The 21,874-nt window shown below is 37.2% G+C and overlaps 1 protein-coding gene across 7 annotated transcripts in view; it reads left to right on the top strand.

Annotated features, from left to right (window-relative positions):
• The window catches only part of APAF1 (apoptotic peptidase activating factor 1), a 91,297-nt gene that overhangs the window by 25,831 nt on the left and 43,592 nt on the right, over window positions 1-21,874 (top strand). For all 7 annotated transcript variants that reach the window (XM_057556191.1, XM_057556193.1, XM_057556192.1 and 4 more), the window contains exons 9-16: window positions 580-747; window positions 1,458-1,589; window positions 5,471-5,584; window positions 6,035-6,219; window positions 10,243-10,369; window positions 11,421-11,546; window positions 13,484-13,615; window positions 16,888-17,013. In XM_057556191.1, the coding sequence (XP_057412174.1) occupies window positions 580-747; window positions 1,458-1,589; window positions 5,471-5,584; window positions 6,035-6,219; window positions 10,243-10,369; window positions 11,421-11,546; window positions 13,484-13,615; window positions 16,888-17,013 (1,110 nt within the window). The remainder of the gene's footprint in view (window positions 1-579; window positions 748-1,457; window positions 1,590-5,470; window positions 5,585-6,034; window positions 6,220-10,242; window positions 10,370-11,420; window positions 11,547-13,483; window positions 13,616-16,887; window positions 17,014-21,874) is intronic.

Raw genomic sequence — 21,874 nt, 5'->3', positions numbered from 1 at the left:
CTCAGATGAGTTACCTAGTTCTCAGTGGTTCTAGTGAACCTGGAGAAGCATTTGACTTCTTTAGAACTTTTTCTTTTCTATCTTGATGAGTATTTGAGCTTCTTATGAAATGGAGATATTATTCAGGGCTTTAATACATGATTTTTTTAATACAATTAAAAAAATTTTATTTGTTTTATTTATTTATTTTTGGCTGTGTTGGGTCTTCGTTGCTTTGCGCGGGCTTTGTCTAGTTGCGGTGAGCTGGGGCTACGCTTTGTTGCGGTGTGTGGGCTTCTCATTGTGGTGGCTTCTCTTGTTGTGGAGCACGGGCTCTAGGCGCGCAGGCTCAGTAGTTGTGGCTTGTGGGCTCTAGAGCGCAGGCTCAGTAGTTGTGGCGCACAGGCTTAGTTGCTCTGTGGCATGTGGGATCTTCCCGGACCGGGGCTCGAACCTGTGTCTCCTGCACTGGCGGGTGGATTCGTAACCACTGTGCCACCGGGGAAGCCCTAACACATGATTTTTTTGTGTGTTTGTCTCTTGTGTGCAATCTTGGTCATTGTACATTGTGGCACATTAAATGTTTAAAATGATTCCTAGGTGTTGTGTATCCTCTGGGATATGGAAACTGAAGAAGTTGAAGACATACTGCAGGAGTTTGTTAATAAGTCTCTCTTGTTCTGTGATCGAAATGGAAAATCATTTCTTTATTATTTACATGATCTTCAAGTAGATTTCCTTACAGAGAAGAATCACAGCCAGCTTCAGGTACTTGCATCTCTGTACGTTCTTTTTTTTTTTTTTAACTTTTAATTTTGAAATGATTTTAGACTTATAGAAAAGTTGCAAAATAATAGTTTCTATGCATATACTTTCATCTAGCTTCCCCCAACGTTAACATCTTACATAACTATAATACAGTTATGAGAGCCAGAAAATTAACATTGATAACAATACTGTTAACTAATACACAGACTTTATTTGAATTTTGCCAGCTTTCCCACTAATGTCCTTTTTTGTGGTTCAGATCCAATTCTGTATCCTATATTGCATAATATCATCATGTTTCCTTAGTTTGCTCAAATCTAGGAAAATTCCTTGATTTTCTTTCTTTCATGATCACTTTTGAAGAGTACTCACCAGTTATTTTGTACAGTGTCCCTTAGTTTGGGTTTGTCTGATGTTTTCTCTTCACTAGAGTAAGGTTATATATTTTTGGCAATAACACCACAGAAGTGCTGTTGTGTCCTTCTCAGTGCATCATGTCAGTGTTGACACGTCTTATCAGTGATATTAACATGGATTACTTGGTTAAGCTTTCTCCACTGTAAAGTTACTGTTTTTTTCTTTTGTAGTTAATAAGTATCTTGTGGGGAGATTCTCTGTACATTCTTAAATAGCTTTGGAAGCTGGAGTTTCTGTGATGCTTAGGTTATGAAATTGTTTCTGTCCTCTGAAATGTTTCATTTGGGTTTCAGGATCTACACAAGAAACTAATCACTCAGTTCCAGAGACATTACCGGCTACGCTGTCTTTCACCAGATCAGGAGGACTGCATGTATTGGTACAATTTTCTGGCCTATCACATGGCTAGTGCTAAAATGCACAAAGTAAGATTACTCATTTAAAAAACTATTTTCTTTTATCTCACTTTTATTTTGTCCTATGTTTAGAATTTTCTTTTATTAGTAAAAATAGGGTTAGAACCTGTGTAAGTAATTTTGTTTTTGTTACTGTGTTTTACCTGCAGGTACCTTAGTAACTGCAGTAAATGAACCACCTAAAAATTCAATCTCTTCATACCAGTAGCTATCCTTTGTGGACAATATGGATTTGTTTTTAAGTTCTGAGAGGAAATGGAGAGTGGGAAAGTATATTCATTCATTCAGCAAATATTTATGGAGTGCCTGTTGTGTACTGGTGGTGTTCTTCATTATGAAGGATATACCACAGGCACAAAGTTCCTGCTCTCATTGAGCTTACATTCTGGGGGGAGATTGACATGGGACAAATAAATTTATCATATGTTAGCGGGGTAGTAAGTGCTCAGAAGAAGAAAAAAGTGTGCAAGGAGAAAGGAAGTGATGATTTGGCATTGAGTCATCATGATTTGCTGATGGATTTGATGTACATTGTAAGAAAAAGAGAAGAGTCAAAGATGACTCCAAGCTTGTGCAGTTCAAAGATTGGAGTTGCCATGAACTGAGATTGGGATAGCTGTGGGTCAAACAAGTATTTTACCAGGGGTGAAGGGAAGGTTAGGAACTCATTTGGAATATATTAAGTCTGGTGTACACATTAAGACATCTGACTGGATATATTTAGCATATAGTTGGATATATGAATCTGGATTTCTGGGGAAAATTGTAGACTAAAGATAAAATTTGGGAATCATCAGCACATAGATGATATTTGAAGTCATGAATACCAATTAACTACTCACAATGTTAACATTTTAGAAAACCGTATATACTTTGAGAAAAGGAAACCCTCTTGCACTGCTGGTGGGAATGTAAATTGATACAGCCACTATGGAGAACAGTATGGAGGTTCCTTAAAAAACTAAAAATAGAACTGCCATACGACCCAGCAATCCCACTACTGGGCATATACCCTGAGAAAACCATAATTCAAAAAGAGTCATGTACCACAATGTTCACTGCAGCTCTATTTACAATAGCCAGGACATGGACGCAACCTAAGTGTCCATCATCGGATGAATGTATAAAGAAGATGTGGCACATATATACAATGGAATATTACTCAGCCATAAAAAGAAACGATATTGAGTTATTTGTAGTGAGGTGGATGGACCTAGAGTCTCATACAGAGTGAAGTAAGTCAGAAAGAGAAAAACAAATACCGTATACTAACACATATATATGGAATCTAAAAAAAATAAAAAAATGGTCATGAAGAACCTAGGGACAAGATGGGAATAAAGATGCAGACCTACTAGAGAATGGACTTGAGGACACGGGGAGGGGGAAGGGTAAGCTGGGACAAAGTGAGAGAGTGGCATGGACTTATATACACTACCAAATGTAAAATAGATAGCTAGTGGGAAGCAGCCGCATAGCACAGGGAAATCAGCTCGGTGCTTTGTGACGACCTAGAGGGGTGGGATAAGGAGGGTGGGAGGGAGGGAGACGCAAGAGGGAAGAGATATGGGGATATATGCATATGTATAGCTGATTCACTTTGTTATAAAGCAGAAATAACACACCATTGTAAAGTAATTATACTCCAGTAAAGATGTTAAAGAAAAAAACCATATATACTTTGAATAATTTTTCAATCTTAGGTACTTTAATCTCTTGGTTACATACAGTTTACGTTTAATAATCTACATTGGAATGACAGTATTCCAATAAATATCTGTGCTCTGATTTACTTAGCTGAACTGTAATTGTTGAACACTTAGGTTGTTTTCATTTTTTTTTTTTTTTTTTTTTTTTACTCTTATGATGCTGTAATGAAATTCTTGTTTGTCTTCACACCTGTATTATTTCCTTCGGAAATTTCTTGAAGTGGAATTATTGGGTCAATGCATCTTTTAAAAACTTTTGCTATGTATGATAGCATGACAGGATTCAGTTCCTTTCATTTTTTTTAACCTTTTTTTCCTGATTTTTAAAGATAATAGCTTACTTTCATTGGAAAAAACTAAGTGAAGAAAATGAAGATCACAACCATTGCTAATGCTTTTTTTTTTTAAATTAAATTAAATTTAATTAATTTATTTTTTTGTCTGTGTTGGGTCTTCGTTTCTGTGCGAGGGCTTTCTCTAGTTGCGGCAAGCGGGGACCACTCTTCATCGCGGTGCGCGGGCCTCTCACCATCGCGGGCTCTCTTGTTGCGGAGCACAGGCTCCAGACGTGCAGGCTCAGTAATTGTGGCTCACGGGCCCAGTTGCTCTGTGGCATGTGGGATCTTCCCAGACCAGGTCTTGAACCGTGTCCCCTGCATTAGCAGGCAGACTCTCAACCACTGCGCCACCAGGGAAGCCCGCTAATGCTTTTATGTGTAGCTTTCCAGATCATTTTGCTGCTCAGATACACACACCTGTTCTTTAAAACCAGAATGGGATCATGATAGAAATATAGTCTTATATCTTGTTTTTCCTACTTAATTGTAGTTCAGGGTTATCTTTCTATGTCAATTTATATATAATAGATTGACAACTTTTAAAGCTGCATACTATTTAATTGTATAGGTACATTATGACTGGTTAGTTGGTTGGTGGATGGTCAGATTGCTTAAGCACACTTGTCTGACTTATTTTTTTAGGGCACATAAGTGTAATTCTGGGTCAATGATGTGTACAGTTCGAATTTTAATACAGATTGCCAAACTGTCCTCTAGAAGGGTGCTCTGATTTACATCACTGCCAGCAGTGTATGAGGGTGTTCATTTCCTCTGATTCTAGCTAATATATATATTTTTTTCTAGCTAATATTTTTATCATTCCTTTTAGTCTTTAGAAATCTGATGTTAAAAAATAATAAATTTTTGTTGTTTCTCTTTGATTACTGGTGAGATTTTTGGCCATTTGTACTTTTTGTGAATTGGCTCTCATCCATTGATTGCCTTTACCTGTTTTTCTATTGGAGTGTTTATCTGTTTCTTATTCTTTTATTAGAATTTTTTATAAAAATATTAGCCTTCATCTATCATACATTTGTAAATAAATTTTTTTCCTGGTTTATTTTTTGTCTTAAATTTTATTTATATTGTTTTTTACTATATTGAACATTTGAGTTTTTATGTAGTTAAATGCACCACTATTTTTCTTTTCGGTATTTTGCTTTGGGGTCATGTTTATAAGAATTTCCTTCACCCCAGGGTTACAAAAATAGTAAATATCGGTATCTTCTAGTATTTTTTTAAAATTAAATTAAATTAATTAATTTATTTTATTTTTGGCTGCTTTTTCTTGGGTCTTCCTTGCTGCATGAGGGCTTTCTCTAGTTGCGGCGAGCGGGGGCTACTCTTCGTTGCGGTGCGCAGGCTTCTCATTGCGGTGGCTTCTCTTGTTGGGAGCACAGGCTCTAGGCGCGTGGGCTTCAGTAGTTGTGGCACGCGGGCTCAGTAGTTGTGGCTCGCGGGCTCTAGAGCGCAGGCTCAGGAGTTGTGGTGCATGGGCTTAGTTGTTCTGCGGCATGTAGGATCTTCCTGGACCAGGGCTCGAACCTGTGTCCCCTGCATTGGGAGGTGGATTCTTAACCACTGCGCCACCAGGGCAACCCTCTTCTAGTATTTTTTGAAGTTTCTATTTTATATTTAAGTCTGAAAAATCCATCTGAAATTTATTTTGAATTAAGGTGTGAGGTCCATTTTTTGTTTCTTTGGAACTGTTAATGATATGTTCCTTTTTGTCCTTAAATTCTAGGTATCTGCTAAGTTTCTCTCAGTAGTGTTAGGATAATAATGGTAGATTTAAAATTCGTTGATTCTTTAACAATGCTGCTGATCTTTTTTTTTTTTTAAGGAACTGTGTGCTTTAATGTTTTCCCTGGATTGGATTAAAGCAAAAACGGAGCTCGTAGGCCCTGCTCATCTGATTCATGAATTTGTGGAATACAGGCATATGTTGGATGAAAAGGTATATATTATTATGAAAAATAAGTCCTTAAAGGACGTCTCATTTTGACATTTAATTCTAGGTTTAATAGTGGGGATGAACAAAATAGCAGAGGTGAAGAGCGATAATTTCCTTACTTAATCTTTGATTATTCTAATTATTTTGCTTCCTCTCCTGCTGTGGATAGGATTGAGGTTTGAAAGCTGGGGAAGTAAAGTGTTCAGTGTTTTTTTTAGGAAAGAGAATGTGTTAAGAAGGTAGCACTTAGATAATGAGATTTTTTTTTTTTTTTTTACCCTATGTTTAAAAGTCCGAAGAGGATCACTATGTATTTGTTACCTAATGGTTGGCTATTTAATTTTAGCTCCTATAGAGAATATTTAAGGCTTTAAAGTGACAAGATCACAGAAACAAAAAAATGTCAGATCTTGGCTCTGGTTACATTTCTAAGAGATTTCATTTTGTTCATAGGATGGTACAGTCTGTGAGAATTTCCAGGAGTTTTTATCTTTAAATGGGCATCTTCTTGGACGACAGCCATTTCCTAATATTGTACAACTGGGCCTCTGTGAACTGGAAACTTCAGAAGTTTATCAGCAAGCTAAGCTGAAGGCCAAGCAGGAGGTCGATAACGGAATGCTTTACGTGGAATGGATGTAAGTAGGTTAGGAGAGAAACCAAAGGGAACAGTACTAACTGTGTCATTATTTTTCAGGTAGTGAATAAGTTCACTCCAGGAAGACGTCACTACTTTGGATAGGGCTCAAACTTTTAATAAGCATTCTTACTTATTGAAAAGTTCTAGAGAAGTAACCATAGGAGAAATACATATTTTCAGAGTCCATAAAAATAGATGCTTGCCTATAAGATGACTTCTGACAAGTCATCCTAAATATTAATATAAATGCTTCACTTATTGTAATACAGTATAGTAGCAAAGAGCATTGTTTTTGAAGCTACAAACCTAGGTTTGAGACTCAGTTCTAAAACCTAAGAGTTTTGTGATTTTGAACAAGTTACAGGTTACTCTTCTTTCTCATACGTGAAATAGAGATAACAATCCTTTGATGTAAGCGCTGTTTTTGGGAAGATTTAAATCAGATATTGGATGTAAAGTGATGAGCACTTTGCCTTGCTTATAGCCCATATTAAACTTCCACTGAATCCTGATTCTTCTAGCTCCGAAGAGGCCCTTCAGTTGTGTTCTTATCTTAATCTTATCAATTTGTAAAAGGAAAGGGTAAACTACTAACTTTTTAATGCCTATTATATACTATATGCTCACATATGTTGTTCATTTTATCTTCAAAACAACCTTATAATGTAAATATTATTTGCCCTACTTTACAAATGAGAAAATTGAGGCACAGAGAGGTTGAGACTTGACTGAGCTCATGTGGCTTGCTGAATGTGATTTAAACTGTGGGCCTGGCTTTATTTTCATGCTCCTTTTGATAATAAGTATGAATGGTCATCTTTTCACATGTATAATTTATATCTAAATTGACCTCCTGGTTGATATCGTCTGTGATCTATATAGCCCTGGACCTTCTTTCCAAATAATTCAGGTTGCCATAGGTGGTTTCCCTAATTCAGTTTAGTTCAACAAACATTTGAGTTTCTCTACTGTGCTAAAGCACTGTTACTAGGTGCTAAGGCTCTCCCCAAGGAGCTTACAATCTAGTAGTGAAGGAAGAAGTTTAAACAGATAATTATAATGTGATAAATGCAACAGAAGTAATGTATAAAATAGAGGTAAAACTGAGAAGTGGGTAATTTAGCTTGCATGGATGAGGGATTCTGGTAAGGTTCTGTAAAGGAGAGAGTTAAAATTTTTTTATAATTAAAAATTAAGTTAAAAAAAATTTAAATTTTATTTTATTTTACTTTTTGGCCACACCGTGCAGCTTGTGGGATCTTAGTTCCCTGACCAGGGATTGAACCCAGGCCCACGGCAGTGAAAGCGCCAAGTCCTAAACACTGGACCACCAGGGAATTCCTCAAAAAATTAAATTTTAATTTTTCATTGATTTTATTTTTGTTTTAAAGCAATGCATGTTCCTGATTTTTTTTTTTTTTTAATCAGTGTTAGAGGGATGTAAAATGAAAAGTCAGAGACTCTTCATGTTCCCCTACCTTCTCACTTCCCAGAGTTCACCATTCTTTAACATTTTCTTGGGATGAGGTTTCAGTCTCCCTGGAAGCAGCCACCTTATTCATTGAGATCTGTCTGTATTCTAGAATACTTGTTTACTCAATATCATAGCATTCTGTCATTTTACGGTGGTTTTCTGTTTACTGGGTTTTTTTCCCGTAATTATCCATTCTGTAGTATAGAACGTTTGGAAGTTAAAATAACAGACTCTGGCTCTAGACCACCTGGACTTGAATCCCAGCTCTGCTATTTTTTAGTTGTGTATCATTAGGAGAAAGTTATTCAACTTCTCTTGCCTAGTGGTACTGTTCATAGCATTGTTGTGAGGATTAAATGCGTGTGTGTATATACACAAACATACACACCTACATAGGTTGCTTAGAACAGTACCTAGATCATAGAAAGTGCTCAATGAATGTTAGTTGTTGTTTTTAGGAATAAGTAGCATTTAGGGAATTCCCTGGTGGTCCAGTGGTTAGGATTCTGTGCTTTCACTGCCGAGGGCCTGGGTTCTATCCCTGGTTGGGGAACTAAGATCCTGCAAGCCATGTGGTGTGGCCAAAAAAAAAAAAAAGGTTAAAAAAGAAAAGGATAGGGCTTCCTTGGTGCAGTGGTTAAGAATCTGCCTGCCAATGCAGGGGACACGGGTTCTAGCCCTGGTCTGGGAAGATCCCACATGCCGTGGAACGACTAAGCCTGTGTGCCACAGCACTGAGCCTGTGCTCTAGAGTCCGCGAGCCACAACTTCCGAAGCCCGCGTGCCACAACTCCTGAAGCCTGCGCATCTAGAGCCTGTGCACCGCAACAAGAGAAGCCACCGCGATGAGAAGAGCCCACGCACTGCAACGAAGAGTAGCCCCCGCTCGCCACAACTAGAGAAAGCCCGCACGCAGCAACGAAGACCCAGTGCAGCCAAAAATAAAATAAAAATAGATAAAAAATAAATAAATTTATTTTTTAAAAAAGGGTAAATAGCATTTAGCATTTTTCCTGGTCCATGTAGTTGGTATTCAAGAGAAATTTGTAGAAGATTGACTGAATTCATGTTTTAGTTAGTGACTAAAATAGAATTGTGATACTTGGTCTGATAATCAGATGGGCATAGGTTTAGTTCTTGTTCTCTTTTGAACGTTGAGTTTGTTATTTTTACTTTTTCTTGCTGGTTTTTTTTTTTCCGCTTCATCAACTGCATTTCAACCTGTGATGTTCTCTCATAGGATGGTTAGTCATTAATAACTGTATCTTTTTAACTGGGTTTGACCAGGTCATATTCAAAGAATGCTTTATTTTTCAGTACTAGAAAGCTTTTTTTTTTCTTCTGTAGAAAGTTTAGGTTGGTATAAACGTAATTTGAGTTTCATCTTTAAAAGAAATCATTCATGCATTTGTTTGTTATTTATCTAATACTTTTTGGCCATGTGCCCATCATTGTGACAGGTCACTTTCCAAGCTTTGAGGAATTGAGTAGATAGATTGGGGGACATATTTTCTTAATCTGATTCTCTAAACTTTGCCAGTAGCTTACCTGTTTATCCTCCAGATTCTCATCACTCTAGTCTTTATAGTTGTTTGTTTTATCACTTCTAGTGAAGTTTAATACTTTCTAGGCAAGGTTTAAATCTGATTTGCCTTTGTGTTCCCTTTTTTCATTTGGTCTGTTTTCTGTGTGATACCTGTTCAGAGCAGGTATCATTACTCACATTTTACATATGAGAAAAAGGAAACTTATTAGGTTAATTAAGTAATTTGCATAAGTTTACACACCTAATAAGTAGTAGAAGCAGGGTTGCCCTTTAGGTTTATCTGACACCTAACCTTTTCCTCTTAAGATAAGCATGATACCACTTAACATATTTACTCACAGTGACTGGGGTGTATGTATGTGGAATTCTGACACTGTTCTAATACTTTCCCCATTTTGAGTATATATCACATTGCTTTACCCTTTTGCCTTTGTGAAATAATATCTATGCTAGTGCAATACTTAGTATTTAGTAGATTAAGATACAAAGAAAATGACATTACTTTTTTTTCTCTATATCTGAATAATTGTAGTTAGAGAAGAATAGTTTTAAAGTGCACATGATAATGGTGGGTGTAGTGTCATAGTTTAGTTAGGAAATGAGCTTCATTTTGCTATAGCTCTTTCCTTTTGAAAAAGATGGAGATTTTTTTGAGGTGATCCTCTTATAATGTTTTCTCTGCACATGTTATTAATGTATTAGAGGAAAATAAAAACTGACATGTATTTGATTAACTAGATTTCTTCCAACTCAGTGATATTTGTAGTACATGACAGGTTGCTTGACATAGTGTAGCATTTATCTTAAAATGCTGCTTTTGTTATATTGTGCTTTTTTTCCTCAGGTGATGTGTGCTGTCATTTACATATTGGTAATTTAATTTTAAGAGTTTTGTATTTTTTGGAACATAACTATGTTAAAAGACAGTTTATTACTGAAAGAAAATAATTACTTTTACTCTTGTTTATTGGGTTTCTGTGCATTTTTTCCCTTATATTTAGAAACAAAGAAAACATCAAGAATCTCTCCCACTTGGTCGTCCGCCCCCATACAGATGCTGTGTACCATGCTTGCTTTTCTGAGGATGGTCAAAGAATAGCTTCTTGTGGAGCTGATAAAAACTTGCAGGTAAACCTATCTCTTGAGAAAAATTGGAAGAGTCATGCACCTAATACTGTGCATATTAGAATATACTTAAATTCTAAAATTCAAGAAAATTGCACATTAGGAATAGAGAAATGTTCAGATCTCTTGAACATTTTGTGAAAGCTTTCTCTATAGATTTAAAAGATATGGTGGTGTATTTTCATAATTCTAAACTTGCCAAGTGACATAGAAGTGCCTTTTACCCGAGCAGTCAGTTCTTGTCATCCATGTGACAGCTAAGGGTAATGAGGAAATGATAACTGTTAAAAGACATAAGGACTTCATAGCACAGTGAATAGGACTCTGATTAAAAAACAGTGACTGTGTAAAATACCTATTTTATCATAGGCTCGGGCATAGATTTCTGACTGTAAATAGGAATTGGACTAGATTATTTCCTTAGGCGCTTGAAGGAATTTTAATTTCTCATTTGTTTTCAGAAAACATGAATGAGTGCTTTTCTTTAAATTGGTACTCGACCTTTTGATTTTGAAGGAAACAAAAACTAGTTAAAACATTTAAATTTAAGGTTGCAAGATTATGATTGTAAGCCTTATTTCTATATGTGTACTTTATTACTACTTTTATTAATTTTGGCTTTTGAGCCACAGAAAGCATACTGAATGAAGTGTTTTCTACTGATTGTTAAGAATTTGCCAAACTGTTCTCAAGAACTGAAGCTACTGTCAGTTCGATTGATTGATTGATTGATTGCTGCACTACGCGGCAGGCGGGATCTTACTTCTCTGACCAGGGATCGATCCCGGGCCCCCTGCAGTGGGAGTGTGGAGTCTTAACCACTGGACCACCAGGGAAGTCCGTTTTTTTTTTTTTTTTTTTTGGGCAGGATGATTTTCTTTTTATGTTAAGGCATACGAATTCTGACAGAAATTCTCATTTTTGGAGTGATATTGCTAAGGTTCATTTCTGTTGCAAAATAACAGTGATAAAGATCTTTTAAAGAAATATTTTATTGAATGATGGCCCATGGTTAAATAGGTATAGTAAAAAGATTTTATTGTTGCTTCTATAGGTTTTCAAAGCTGAAACAGGAGAGAAACTTCTAGAAATCCAGGCTCATGAGGATGAAGTGCTTTGCTGTGCATTCTCTGCAGATGACAGATTTATAGCAACCTGCTCAGTGGATAAAAAAGTGAAGGTAGGGAAATATTTTCCTCTTGAGTTGTAATCACCACAGAATTTATTTTCTTTTTCTGTAATAGAGGGACTAGAGTAAGTAGGGTTAAAGGACTCTTGCCTATTGATCTACTAACTTGAGGCAAAGCAGTTTTATCCATTGTAAATTAATTCTGTCTAAAACTTTAAACACAAGCAAAAATGCCTAGGTTGATTAGCCTAGGAAACACAGTGGATATTTATATTTATCAGGCAGCTGGGAAACACAATTTCAGATTAATGAATTTGCCTGCCACTTATTGACAGGTCTGTGGGTTAAATATCAGTTGAAATCTCTAAGTGTACTGTGGTCGGAAGTGTTGCTGCACAAAATTATTGTCTGAGATCAATTCCTGTTGTAAAATATATAATTTGTGAAATGCAACCAAGATTTTTTTTACCTTTATGAGCTGGCTTACATTCAATGCAAAACTAGATGAATAAACATACTAACAATCAGGTTACTAGTCTACAAAGTAAACAGAGAAAAGAAAACCCACAGGGTAATTTTTATCTTTGTTAATTATTCTTTTTTTTGTTTTTTGTCCCTAAATTTGGCTTTTAGCCAGAGTATTTTTATGGAATTTAAGAGAAAGTGAAGTCTAGGGGAATATTTTATTTGATAAATGGAGGGGAGACCTCATTTTAGGCTTTTTTCAAAAGGGGTGTGGAATGCTGAATCTATTTAGGTGGGGTGGGCCTTAGTGGACTTGGGAGCAAGAAAGTTGGCTTGAGAGTTTTTGTGGAGTTTGCATCTACTTGAAGAGGACCCCGGAGTGTCCAGACTAAATTGAGACTTTGGAAAAATCTTCTTGATAGATTGGACTCTCTACGTGGCTTTACAACCAACCAGTTAATTCATTCTATAACCACTATTCTGAGTCAGACTTGGAGTTGGCCATTCTGTGGTGTTCCAGAGTCAGAGCTATGTGGCTCAAGTTTCTATTTGTAAGAAATTTAACGCAAGAGGTAGAAGTACTTATTACAGAACTTTAAAATAAAATAAACTCTCTGGACCTTTGGAGAGTGCTTTGATAAGATAAAAGAAAATGCTATGGGAGGGACATTAGTACCTCTAAAAGTCCAAAGCCCAGTGAAAACTCATTAGGTAATTTATTTCTTTTGTTTGTTTGATGAAACAGACTACTTACATAGTAACTAGGAAAATGATTACTTTTTACTGAGAACACTGCATGAGGCTTTATACTACACACTTTCTTATATTACATTATCAATTTCTCACTACAATTGCAAAGTAAGTGTTGATCCCATTTTAGAGATGAGGAAACAGGTTCAGAGATGAAGTCATTTGCCCAGGCTCATATTAACTAATGCCTGATGGTACCAGGGTTGAAAGCTAGGTTTCCCTCAGAATCTAAGGCCTTTATTTTTTTTCACTGAGCCATTTGCCTTTACTTATTTATTAGTACCTTGAAGTCAGCAGAACACTTATCAAATTCTTTGTCATTTGACACCATGCATTGTGTAAGATGTGTACAAGTATCCCCATTTTACAGAGAGGGGAACTGAAATGCAGGTAAATTAAGGACTTGACTAGGGACACACAACTTATAAGTGGTAGAGCCAGGTCTTAGACTGGCTCTGATTAATTATTCTGGTCTGAAGTCCATTATTCCATCCCTTTTATAGCACTTTTCTGCCTGCTGTCAATTCATATGAACATGTGAAATCTTGCCCTTGAAAAATGTAATGTTTTACATTACTTGCAGGTAGACTTACAGGTAATTAAAAAAAAAACATTCTGGCAAAATGCTGACATAATTTAGGGAAGGGGGAGGTATTCATTAGTAGTATCATGTCTGGGAAAATCTTCAAAACAGCTCACATTTGCTTTGTCTCTCTGTTTTCTCTTTGAAAATAAGGGGTACTTGTACATTTTATTTTCTCTATTCTCTTTAGATTTGGAATTCTATGTCTGGGGAACTAGTACATACCTATGATGAGCATTCAGAGCAAGTCAATTGCTGCCACTTCACCAACAATAGTAATCACCTTCTCTTAGCCACTGGTTCAAATGACTGCTTCCTCAAAGTAAGTGTGAATAATGAGAATTATGTAGATAAATTTGATAGATACATCACAACATCTCCTTTGATTTTTTTTCATATATTGTATTAATCAGGGATCTTTTGGTTGCAGGGGTAGAAACTTTCATATTAGCTTAAGCAACAACAACAACAACAAAGATATTATTGGCTCTTGTAACTGAAAAGTCTAGAAGGAGTGTGGCTTCAGGCATAGCTGATTCCAGATGCCTAAAATACTTTCTCAGGCTCTAACACCCCCTCCATCTCTAGACTCTGTTTCCCTTTTTGTTGATTCAGGCATATTCTCTCTGTGCAGCAGATTTGGCTATCCTTAGCTCCAGGCTTACATGGATATTACAGCTCATAATCACAGAGGAAGGGAAACTCGCTCTTTCCCAGGTCCCATAGTCTTCCCATAGGGAAAACTCTAGTTGACGTGGTTTGGGTTACATGTGCATTGCTGAATAACCCTAGTGGTCAGTAGGATGGAATCCTTTGATTGGCCAGGGGTCACAGGTTTAGCCATGTAGAAATGGGACGAATAGGTGAAGTCAGCTCCACTTGAATTATGACTGGGGCTTGATTCAAGATTCAAAAGAGAGAGTCTGATATCAGAAAGAGGAGGGAAAAAATGTACTGATAGGAAAAGAAAAAATTTTAAACCAAACTAAAACCAGAAATAGATATTCATTCCACATATGTTTGGTAATTTTTTTAAGATAAATTTATTTATTTTATTTATTTATTTTTGGCTGTGTTGGGTTTTCGTTGCTGCATGTGGACTTTCTCTAGTTGCAGTGAGCGGGGGCTACTCTTCCTTGCGGTGTGTGGGCTTCTCATTGTGGTGGCTTCTCTTGTTGTGGAGCACGGGCTCTAGGCGTACGGGCTTCAGTAGTTGTGGCACTCAGGCTCAGTAGTTGTGGCTTGCGGGCTCTAGAGCGCAACCTCAGTAGTTGTGGCGCACAGGCTTAGTTGCTCCGCGACATGTGGGATCTTCCCGGACCAGGGCTTGAACCCATGTCCCCTGCATTGGCAGGCGGATTCTTAACCACTGTACCACCAGGGAAGCCCGGTCAACAGTTTTAAATAAGGACAAGTTTTACTTTAAGACTGGTCATTCCACACTTGCATTTCCATGAGGGCTATTAGGACTTACTAATTGTGTTTTTTTTTTTTTTTAAAAAATCTGATTTTATTGTATTCTTTCAAGTCCTGGGTCCTATGTCCTATGCAAGGGTTCTATTCTCTTATTTTTATAAACTTTAAGTTCTTTTTTAAAAAAAAATTACTTATTTATTTCTTTGGCTGCGTTGGGTCTTTGTTGCTGTGTGTGGGCTATCGCTAGTTGGCGAGTGGGGGCTACTCTTCATTGAGGTGCGCGGGCTTCTCATTGCGGTGGCTTCTCTTGTTGCAGAGCACGGGCTCTAGGGTGCGTGGGCTTCAGTAGTTGTGGCTCGTGGGCTCTAGAGTGCAGGCTCAGTAGTTGTGGTGCACAGGCTTATTTGCTTCGCGGCACGTGGGATCTTCCCGGACCAGGGCTTGAACCCGTGTCCCACACATTGGCAGGTGGATTCTTAACCCCTGCGCCACCAGGGAAGTCCCACTTCTTGTGCTTTTTTTTTTTTTTTTTTAATTTTGGCTGCATTGGGTCCTCGTTGCTGTGCATGGGCGTTATCTAGTTGCAGAGAGTGGGGGCTGCTCTTTGGTGCATGTGCGGGCTTCTCATTGCGGTGGCTTCTCTCCTTGCGGAGCATGGGCTCTAGGCACGTGGGCTTCAGTAGTTGCGGTGTGTGGGCTCGGTAGTTGTGGCTCGCGGGCTCTAGAGCCCAGGCTCAGTAGTTGTGGTGCACGGGCTTAGTTGCTCTGTGGCATGTGGGATCTTCCCGGACCAGGGCTCTAACCCATGTCCCCTGCATTGGCAGGCAGATTCTTAACCACTGCGCCACCAGGGAAGCCCTTCTTGTGCTTTTTGAACTGAGAGAAGCCAATGAAAAGATGTAAATTTGATGCTGCTCCCATGTAATTTGCGTTATCTGCAGAATTGGGTTTATCTGGGACTGGGATAAAAGAAGCTAGGGATGGAGATGGACATAAAGAACAAGACTTACTTACTGATCATTTCCAAAGGATTTTTATTAAGATTAATTTTGGGAGATAAATGATTTCTTCTTCTGTGTTTAATCTAATTAGCACAAATCACCCTTGCCCATTTTATTTACATTTTTAATACTTTTCAAACATACCCCAAAGGAGAGAGAATAGTAACTCTCGTGGTGTCCGTCATCTAGCTCCAACAATTGTCAACATTTGCCAATTGTATTTTATTCCCCCACCACCTCCCATTTTTTTGGATTAGAGCATTTTATAGCAAATCCCAGGTAACATATCATTTCACCCAGAATACTTCAGCATGAATGTCTGAGGTCTAAAACATATATACCATGCCATTATCATACCTAACATAATAAACAGTAATTTCATAATATACCTGGTCCATGTTCTTTTTTCCTTATTAGTCTCAAAACATATCTTTCTACCATAGATTTATTGGAGTCAGAATCCAAACTTCAAGTGGCATTTGGTTGATATGTCTCTTAAATCTCTTTTATTCTTTAAATGTTCCCCTTCCCGTCTATCTCTTTTTTTATGCCATTGATTTGTTAGAAAAATTGAGTCATTTATCCTGTGGAATGTCCCACCTTCTGGATTTGGTTGATTGCTTCCAGGAAGGGTTGTTTAACTTGCTCTTCTAATCCCTTATGTTTCCCATCAAATGTATTTATATCTGTCTTTGCAGTCTTTGTATTTTTGAGTCATTTTTTAAGAGCGTTAATAGATTTTAGCCTAGTTAGTAGACTCTAGGTTTGCATAGGGAAATCTTAGAAATGACTATTTTTAGAGTTGGATAACTTAGCATCTAAAAAAATTGGGCAATTTATTTTACATATTACTTGTTATACAGCTGAGTAAAATAATAATGATTTCAAACTACTTTGTTAAAATAAGCAGTAATTGTTCAGCTAGTTTAGGGCTCAGACTGAAGCCTAGATAAACCTTCAAGTCCCTTAGTAGATTTAGGTGCTGATCTAAGGGCTGCCCCATTACTCCTTAATCACAAGTTCACCTTTGTGTTTGACACCTTTGTCAATCTGTGAATGGAACGCTTCCTGTAACTGAAAAAGCTTAATTGGGAGGGAAGGAAGAACTTTACATGATTTCTAACTTTTCCCCATTCAATGCTAGTTTTTCAGTTATCTTTTTATCTTTCTCAAATAGCTCTGGGCTCTGAATCAAAAAGAATGTCGAAATACCATGTTTGGCCATACAGATTCAGTCAATCACTGCAGATTTTCACCAGATGATAAGCTTTTGGCTAGTTGTTCAGCTGATGGAACATTAAAGGTATGCTTTTGTTCATTGTTAAAATGGGTTGTAAATAATTTTATTGTCTTACAGAAATAGGTTTCTGTTTTTCACATTTCTACAGAAAGCGTCTTCCTTCAACTTCCAGGAGCATGTTTACTATAACTGTAATTGGTTGTCATAATGATTGCTTATTAATGGTTTACTACCTTATGCTTTAAAATTCATATAATTTTAATTCTTAATTTTTAAGCATGTATTTCATTTATGGTTTCATAAAATCTTTTGAGATCTATGGGATCAAATTTGTAAGGGTCCTGCTTTTATTTATCATTCATTTATTCTGCCTTTTATGTTCCTATATTCCTGTTTTTGTGAAATCTTATGGGGGAAAAAACTCAGAGCTAGGGAAAAAAGCTTATTCAGCCTCCTGAAATTTATAGTCTTTAAAAAAACTAAATTCTTCTTCCTTAAATCTCCACCTTACTTCTCAATAAGATCCTATGCCACTTTCTTATTCCTCTCTACTGTGGTCTCCTGTTTATTGATTCTCCTTTCTTTGGTGTTAAATCCAATCCATCTTTGACTTCCTCATCTCTTGGTCTACCTTTTCCCCTCCCATTCTGTAGCGTTTGCTCTGGTTCATGCTGTCATACCCTCATGTTTGATAGCAGCCTTCTAAAATATACTCTTCATCCTTCCTTATCCCAATAGGTAGCTGCTAGATTAACTCTCTACCTCTGTTTTCATCTTGCCATTTTTAGCTGGAACACAAAAGTACCAAATTCTAAATTGTGATAAACCCAGGCTCATCAGGCACACCTCTAAGGCTCTTCACTTTCCATCATTCTGCTACCTCTGATCCTGTCCAGTACATTAATTGTCACTTCTGGGCAAGATAATTTTGGGGGTTTATTTCAACTACTGTCCCTATATATGTTTCATTAGTCTTTTTTGGAATTTTTTTTGCCTCCAATTCACTTGTCTGTAGTTTTTAATGACCCTCAAAACTTTATAAATTTAAAAAATAAATGCAAAGCCTTCTTCAGAAGGTGTTCTCTTATGACATCCATCCATCTGGTTCTGAGAACATATATATACATATCTACTATATACCTGTATCTATATATATCGATAGATAGAAGCTGCTTGGTCTTCTGATTTCCACTTATAAATTTGTTGTACTGTTCAGTTCAGTCATTTTCATGTGTCATCTTTTTCTTTGATAAGGTTGAATATAGGTTTATGATCTGCAGAGACCTTGTCATCTTCCTGTATCTCTCTGAAGTTCATTGTACACAGTCGTACTCAGAACATGTGCTCAGTAAATTTTCTTGGCATATACCTCTTCCAGGGAAATACTTGAATCATCCGGGCTCTATTTTGTTTGTTAGAATCTCTAGAGAAGGAGATTTGTTAATGCTACTGGGTGACTCCTAAGTTACAGCAAATTATACTCTCTTGATGCTGATCCTCTGTTTGAATGTTTGATCTCTCTTTGTTGACTGAGGATAACTCATTTTTGTATAGATTACTTCTGGGCATCTAGGAATTTTATGGGTAGAATTCTACTTGATATAATTTCCTGGCATCTAGTAGATGTTGGAGCATTCTTAGAATATTCAACCAAATGGATTTGGCCTCTATGACATATTCTCTACAAATATCAAATATCTGTCTCTTCTTTGGGATGACCATATCAGAGGATTTTTTGGAGGCCCAGTGAAGGCAACCCTCTTCTGAAAGGTTCTTCTAGTCCTATGAGCTTGTTATTTTTTGGTTTTTACTAAGTGAATGATTTCAGAAGGCATTTTATATCTCAAGGAAGGTTCTCCTTTTACCTTATCTCCATTGCTAATGCAAGTTCTGGGAAGATTCCATTATTATTAGTTTGCTTAATGTTGAAGAAAGTTGTGAAACCAGGCCATTTATCTGTTCTACAAGTTTGAGCTTTTTAACTCTACTGGGCCTTCTTTGCTGCCGTTTGTTTCCCGAACTGAATTCACCATAGTGCCTGTTCCAAACCTTTTCTGCTGTTCTTAAGCCCCTAACAATGTCACTGTATCTCTTTCATTCTATGGAGATAACCTTACCTCATACCTATTCAGAAGGTTGACACCACCCAAGAGCTCCCTGCCACGAGCCCCCTCAAAAATTGCGATAAAAAGTCTCTACTCCCCCTTTTTTCTCATCTCAGTGCCCAGGAAGTCCTCTGCTTGTGCCTACTGTTCCTTTTTTTCCTTCTTCCCCTGAGACCTTGCCTCATTGGTTATTTCCTCTCCATGTTGCATCTTTAGTTTTTTTTCTCTTTTGAATCCTTTCCCACAGCCTACAGATGTTCTTGGCCCTTCCTAAGCATTATAAAACCAAAAAGTGAAAAACCTTTGATTCTTCCTTGGTTGTGTTATCCTCTGAAATAGTCATTCAGTTTTTCTTTTTGACTAGACCTTTATGACTAGACTTCTTAAGTCACCTATACTTGCCTCAACCTTCTGACTACTCATTCACTACTTAACCCTTATTTAGCCTGGTCCTGTCTTCCCTGTATTCCCTTGAAGAGTAAAATCCAGTTTTATTTTGTTTTCATTCTTTTTGTTGTAAAATCTAATGCTCTTTGGATGAGTGTGAAATCCGGTATTTTTCTTTATCCAGTCCTTATTCTTTTGGTTGTATTACGCCCCCTTCTGTTTCCTTTTTGAAACTCTACTCATTTGACATCAATGTTTTCTTTTTTCTCTTTCTGTGTCTCTAACCCCTTTAACTCTTTTTCCTGCCCATTAAAATATAGCTGCTTCCTCAAGATGCTAATCTTGACTACCTACTTCCATCACCTTTCTTCCATCCCAGTTCAGCTGGCCTTGTGGCTTCAGTTCTTCTCCCTTCTGTGAGTGACTTTCAGATGTGTTCTCTCCAGCCCTCATTTCTCTTATGTGCTGCATCCTGCATCTTTAACTGCCTGCTCACTGCTGTCACTTAGATAATATGCCATACCTCAAACTTACTGTGCTCCAAACTGAACTCTTCATTTTTTCTTCCCCAAACTGAACTACTTTTTGTGGTTCCTACATGTTTCAGGATTTTGATTAGATCAGTGTTCAGGATTTTTACGTCATTGTGACTGATCACAGTTGGGCCATGTAGTATATGATGATTTTTTTTTCCCCTTTCCGGTACAACACTTTGTTTTCTTTGGGATTAAAGATGTTGTATATTTAACAGTGAAGCTTTGTTTTTTTTATTTGCTTATTTTTTTTTTAAAGGTTGACATTTATTTTTTAATTTTTAATTTTTAAAATTTATTTATTGTTTATTTATTTATTTATTTTTGGTTGCATTGGGTCTTCATTGCTGTGCACAGGCTTTCTCTAGTTGTGGCCAGCGGGGGCTACTCTTCGTTGTGGAGCGCTGGCTTCTCACTGCAGTGGCTTCTCTTGTTGTGGAGCATGGGCTCTGGGTGCGGGCTTCAGTAGTTGCGGCACATGGGCTCAGTAGTTGTGGCTTGCGGGCTCTAGAGCACAAGCTCAGGAGTTGTGGCTCACGGGCTTAGTTGCTCCGTGGCATGTGGGATTTTCCTGGACCAGGGCTCGAACCCGTGTCCCCTGCATTGGCAGGCAGATTCTTAAGCACTGTGCCACCAGGGAAGCCCAAAGGTTGACATTTATTTATTTAAATTTATTTATTTTGGCTGAGCCAGGTCTTAGTTGTGGCACATGGACTTATTTGTTGTGCATGCGAACTCTTAAATTGCGACAGGCATGCGGGGTCTAGTTCCCCAACCAGGGATTGGACTCGGGCCCCCTACATTGGGAGTGTGGTATCTTCCCACTGGACCACCAGGGAAGTCCCCCTATTATTTTTTAAATGTGCGTACCACTAATTCATCTTCAAACTATCCCTTGTCTAAGTTCTTTCTTAAATAATTTAAACGTATCAGGTATTTAATTTGACATTTTCTTTTCTTAGAAGTAACTTTCTTAGAGGGTTCTACCTTGCTCCATTATGATTGGTGGTACTATTCCCAGTGTTCAGCTGCCATCCTGGGAGTTCCTTTTGCTTTTTTCTTGAGTTGAAACCCTTGTTTCCTGAATTTCTTGGTTTACCCTCTCAGCTTTGTGGAAAATCTCCTCTAGCTTTCTAAGAAAGAATCCCTGGGAGGTAAATTTTTGAGAACTTGTCTGTCTAAAAGTGTCTTTCTTCTAGCTTCATACTTAATTTATATTTTTGACTGCATACAGAAGTGATTTTTCCTTAGAATTTTGGAGACATTGCTTGCTCCCTTGTCTTCTAGCTTCCAAAGTTTCTCTTGAGATGTTTGACGCCATTCTGATTCGTATGTGATCTATTTTCCTGTCTTGAAACTTTTAAGATCTTTTTTTATTCCCAGTATTTTAAAAATTTAATGATAATGTGCCTTGGTGTGGGTTTGTCTTCATTTATTGTGCTTGGCACTCGATAGCCTCTTTCAATTTGGAAATTCATGTCTTTCAGTTCTGGAGGTTTCCTTTAATTATTTGACTTATTCTTCTCTAGTTTCTCTTTCTAAATGTCTGTTAGGGATGTTTTCTTATTTTTCTCTTTTCTTCATCCATTTGTCCTACTTTTTGGAAGATTTATTTAGCTTTATTTTTCACTCCTTTTATTGTGTTTTTAATTTCTGCTATCATGTTTTTAAGTGTACCCATTCTTATGATCAGTTTCCTTTTTAATATTATTCTTGTTTCGTGGGTACAATATCTTTTATCTTTTTCTGGGTATTAGTAATAGTTTTTTTTAAGTTTTCATATTCTTTTATAGTTGCTGTTTTTTCTGTTTGTTGGTTTTGGTTTCTGTCTGCATTTTAGAGCTATATCTTAGTTGCCTGATCCTGGGATATCTGCTCATGCTTAAAGAGTGCAGCACT

The sequence above is a fragment of the Balaenoptera acutorostrata genome, chromosome 11 (genome assembly GCF_949987535.1).
Source record: "Balaenoptera acutorostrata chromosome 11, mBalAcu1.1, whole genome shotgun sequence".
In the NCBI taxonomy this organism is placed as follows: domain Eukaryota; kingdom Metazoa; phylum Chordata; class Mammalia; order Artiodactyla; family Balaenopteridae; genus Balaenoptera; species Balaenoptera acutorostrata.
The sequence above is the reverse complement of the archived record's forward strand: the minus strand, read 5'-3'. Positions and strand labels throughout refer to the sequence as shown.